This window comes from Malurus melanocephalus, unplaced genomic scaffold, assembly GCF_030028575.1.
Source record: "Malurus melanocephalus ecotype Western Australia unplaced genomic scaffold, MMel_1.1 scaffold_82, whole genome shotgun sequence".
Taxonomy (NCBI): Eukaryota; Metazoa; Chordata; class Aves; order Passeriformes; family Maluridae; genus Malurus; species Malurus melanocephalus.
This window is the reverse complement of record NW_026623314.1, coordinates 2,078,057-2,081,922: the sequence shown is the minus strand read 5'-3', so window position 1 is coordinate 2,081,922 and position 3,866 is coordinate 2,078,057. Positions and strand designations below refer to the sequence as shown.

The following is a 3,866-nucleotide window of genomic DNA, read 5'->3' as shown; positions in this document are numbered from 1 at the left end:
AACCGGGCTGTGCCCGACCGAACCGGGCTGTGTCCGACCAAACCGGGCTGTGCCAGCCGAACCGGGCTGTGCCCGAGCGAACCGGGCTGTGCCAGCCGAACCGGGCTGTGCCCGACCAAACCGGGCTGTGCCCGACCGAACCGGGCTGTGTCCAGCCGAACCGGGCTGTGCCCGAGCGAACCGGGCTGTGCCAGCCGAACCGGGCTGTGCCCCACCGAACCGGGCTGTGTCCAGCCGAACCGGGCTGTGTCCGACCGAACCGGGCTGTGCCAGCCGAACCGGGCTGTGCCCGAGCGAACCGGGCTGTGGCCAGCCGAACCGGGCTGTGCCCCACCGAACCGGGCTGTGTCCAGCCGAACCGGGCTGTGTCCCCGTCCGCCTCGGCAGTGCCTCGGCACCGCTCTAATCAGTGGCAGGCCGCGGGCGCGGGGTAATTAGAAACATTGAAGGRGCTTTCTATCTTTTGAAATCTGTCTCTCAACATCAAAGTGCTACGCGCAAGCCGTCCTTCAGAGGCCCGTCCCCATATCTAAATGTGATGTATTTCATGGTATCTGTCGGGAAGGATATAATGAAGAAAACCGGCTTTGAGACGGCGCATGATGTGAAAAACAGGTGGCCCGTTGTTGCGGAGCATCTGTTTTGCAGTCCGGTTGTGTTCCTGTAAACTGCACAAACACGGTGGGTGCACAACTTCCGCGGGCGCGCAACCTCCGAGGCGCCCGGGAAATGCCCTCGGGAGAACCCCATGTGGCTGCTGGGCTTTTTCCGGTCCTGCAAGAAACACAGGCACTGTCCCCACACCCAGGGGTTCAGGTACCATGCAGGGTACCTGGCAAAGCAAGATCTCTCTTCTCTCCGCGCTCGCCCTGCCGGGGCCCTCAGCCGCTCCCCAGCCTGGTGCATCCCCAGGGCTACACTCCGCTGTCGGAACGGGACGGTCCCTAGGAGAAGCCGCCTCCCCTCTCCATGAGCCCTTTGGCCTCGGGTCACCCCTGCTTGGCCTGTAAACAATATTGCGCTGAGCTCACACCGCTCGCTGGTAATGATTCCAGGGCCGCCCCCTCTGTGGGCTCGCACAACTGCTCCGACTGAGCGCGGCTCTATCCTGACTCTTAYCTGTGCCATAATAAAAAGTGTTGGCTCGTATCAACCAAGCCGTAAATCCAGCCGAGCGTGCACGTTGCAAAGGCWCGGGCAAATGGCCGTGATTTCCGCGGAGGACGCGCAGGACGGCGGGCAGCGGTAAAAGCGCACCGCTGGCCCCTCCGCGCTGGCTTGGCCTGCAACGCRCGGCTTGGGATGACCGGCTGAGAAATTTTGGACCGTGTCTCTCCAGGAGTCCTCTACCCTGCCAGGGGCCGGCGGAGGAAGGGCTCCGCAGCGGGGGAAGTCCGGTGCATTCAGACCTCTCACACCTACCGCGGGAAGGCAACGCGAGCCTCCTGTCGCCTGCGGGGGCAGCGGGGATCCCACTCAAAACTGGGGAGGCTGCAGGTGTCACAACATCTTTGGAAGTGCATTTCCTACCGTTATGAACCCCTTTACTTTGGGGAAAAAAACCCAACCAAACAAACAACCAAAACCCCAAAAATCCCAGCCTGCAACCCGTCCTCTACACCCGTGAAAATCCCACTTATCGCAGCGGGAATGGGCTATCTCTGCAAGGTAAAGCGCTGGTCTCGATAGATTAGAACAGAAACGACTAAGGAAAGGAAAAAAACCCACAAACTCAAAAAAGAAACAAAAGAAGAGCGGAACACTTAATCAATCAAAAAACGCACCCTTTCCATAAAAGCTTCCCCCCGAGTGGTGGTCCCTGCAGCGGCGGGGAGGGCAGGTGGCACCGCCCCGGCGAGTGGAACGAATACCGCGGGGCGGCGCGCAGCGGGCTGCGGGAGCGGGGCGCCCGCGGAGACTGGGCTGGGTGCCCGGGAGCCTGCCGTCCCTTCGGAGGCACACAGCCGCCCCTTCCTACAGTTATTTTTATTTTAATTGGTGATTACGTGCCCTCCTGTCACTTTTCTGCGGTGGTTGGTGCCAGGCTCGGGAGTCCCGCGGGGATGGGGCGCCTGGTCCGGCAGCAGTCTGAGCTTCTGCCGGCCCCGTGTGCGGGGCCGCGGGTGAGCCGTGCTCCCGGTGCCTGCGGAGGGCTCTCGGGAAGCAGGCTGCTGGGAGAGACGGCCGGTCTCCACATTCCCTGCCGAGGCTGCCTCCTCCCGGTCTCGCCGTTGCCTCCGGTCTCGGGGCGTTTCCCTGCGGATCTGAGAGCCGGCAGCGGACGGACAGGGCCTAGGGGCTCAGTTTCTCCCAGCTCCGTTTTCTGTCGGTGCGGGAGGAAATGCTGAGCGATCACTGATCGCTGGTTCCCGGGAACCACGGCTGCTGGGTTTTTTTAGGTTTTTTTTTTTTTTTTTTTTTTTTTTTTCCCCCTACGGTCTGCCCGATGTGTATTACCGAAATGTCTCGTCCCTTTCCCATATTGGAAATGATTTCCCACTTCCATTGTGGTGAACTTTGCGTCGCCTGACTCTTTACGGCTTTTCTCTTGTTGATGGTCTCTCCTTTGTGGAAGTTTCGCGGGCTGATTGTATTTGTTAATTAGTTGCTAACAGCATCGYAATGTGCGCTTGATGGATAACCATGTCATTAGCGCTCACCCCTGCAATTCACATTTCCAACAGGGCAGGGGCTACCCCCTGCCGAGCCCGTGATTTGTGGCTCTTYTTTCCAGTGGGTGACACGCACCCCCATCCCCTCTCTGCCCTCCTCCGCGTCCGCGCTGTGCCGCGGCTGGAGGGGGCGCGACCGCTGCAATTTTCACTCCGAAAGACGAGCCCAAAGCTCCCGGCTGCAGCCGCCTCCTTTCGCTTTATTTCGGTGGGGAAAACACATCCAACCTCTCTCCTTTGTGTGGCTCTGCGGGTACGTGGGTGCCCGTACAACGCACCCCCACAAAAACCCGTGACTRCCGTGGAGGGGCACAAGGGCATTCCGCGCAAACCGCTGCCGGCGCGACTTTCCCCGGGCAGCGCGGCCACGCGTGTGAAGAGCCACAGCCATGCAGCTCCTTCCCCGGCCGGAGGCATCGCCCAGGGCCCGCCCTGCCCGGTAGCGCCCGTCGGGGGGTCCGCCCGCCCGTCCCGCCCCTCTCCGCGCCTTCCCCGCCGGGGGGCTCGGCCGAGCCTGGGAGATGTAGTCCCGGCTCCCGGGCTCGCCGGCGGCCGGCGGGGCTTCTGCGGGGGACTACGTTTCCCAGGCCCCCCTGCTGCTCGGCCGGGCCGCGGGAAGGGCCGGGCTGTCAATCAGAGCGCGTCGGCGGGGGCAGCGGGACGGGGATCCCCCCGCCCGCCCCGTGTCCCGCTAATAATAAGTGCTTCAGAGCCTTAAAAGCAGGGAGGCAAGTGTCATGCGGGMGCGTCGTAAGGGGCTGAGCTCCGGCTGAGCGCCCGGGGCCGTTCTGCCGCCGGCATAGCCGGGAACGGGGAAAAAAAGGGAGAGAAAAAAGGAGAGAAAAAAAAAAGCCTTGGAGCTGGTTCCCGGGGAAGGGGCGAAAGGAGAGAAGCCCGAAAGGCTGGACAAGCCGCCAGCGAAGTGGCGATGAGGCGCAGGAAGACGGCGGTGGCAGTCGGCTGCTGCCTCGCCTTCCTCCTGGGCACCCTGCTCAACCTCCTCTTCATCCCCGGCTCCGAGCACCCGCCGCCGCCCCGCGAGGAGCTGCCCCCGTCCCCGCCCGGCGCCCCCCTCTACCCGCCGGAGGAGGAGATCGGCGGCGGCCAGGCCGCCCTGGCGCGGCAGATCCGCGAGCGCTACGAGGAGGTGCTGCGCTACCGGCAGCACCGGGCGGCGGCGGCGGCGGGGCGGCG

At 63.3% G+C, this 3,866-nt stretch overlaps 1 protein-coding gene across 1 annotated transcript in view; it reads left to right on the top strand.

Moving 5' to 3' along the window:
* Positions 1-3,242: 3,242 nt before the first annotated feature.
* Positions 3,243-3,866, top strand: part of PKDCC (protein kinase domain containing, cytoplasmic) — a 35,137-nt gene continuing 34,513 nt past the window's right edge. Inside the window, 1 exon segment of the mRNA XM_057367671.1 lies at positions 3,243-3,866. This exon segment is cut by the window's right edge and continues 10 nt beyond it. Coding sequence (XP_057223654.1) covers positions 3,601-3,866 — 266 coding nt within the window. The 5' untranslated portion in view covers positions 3,243-3,600.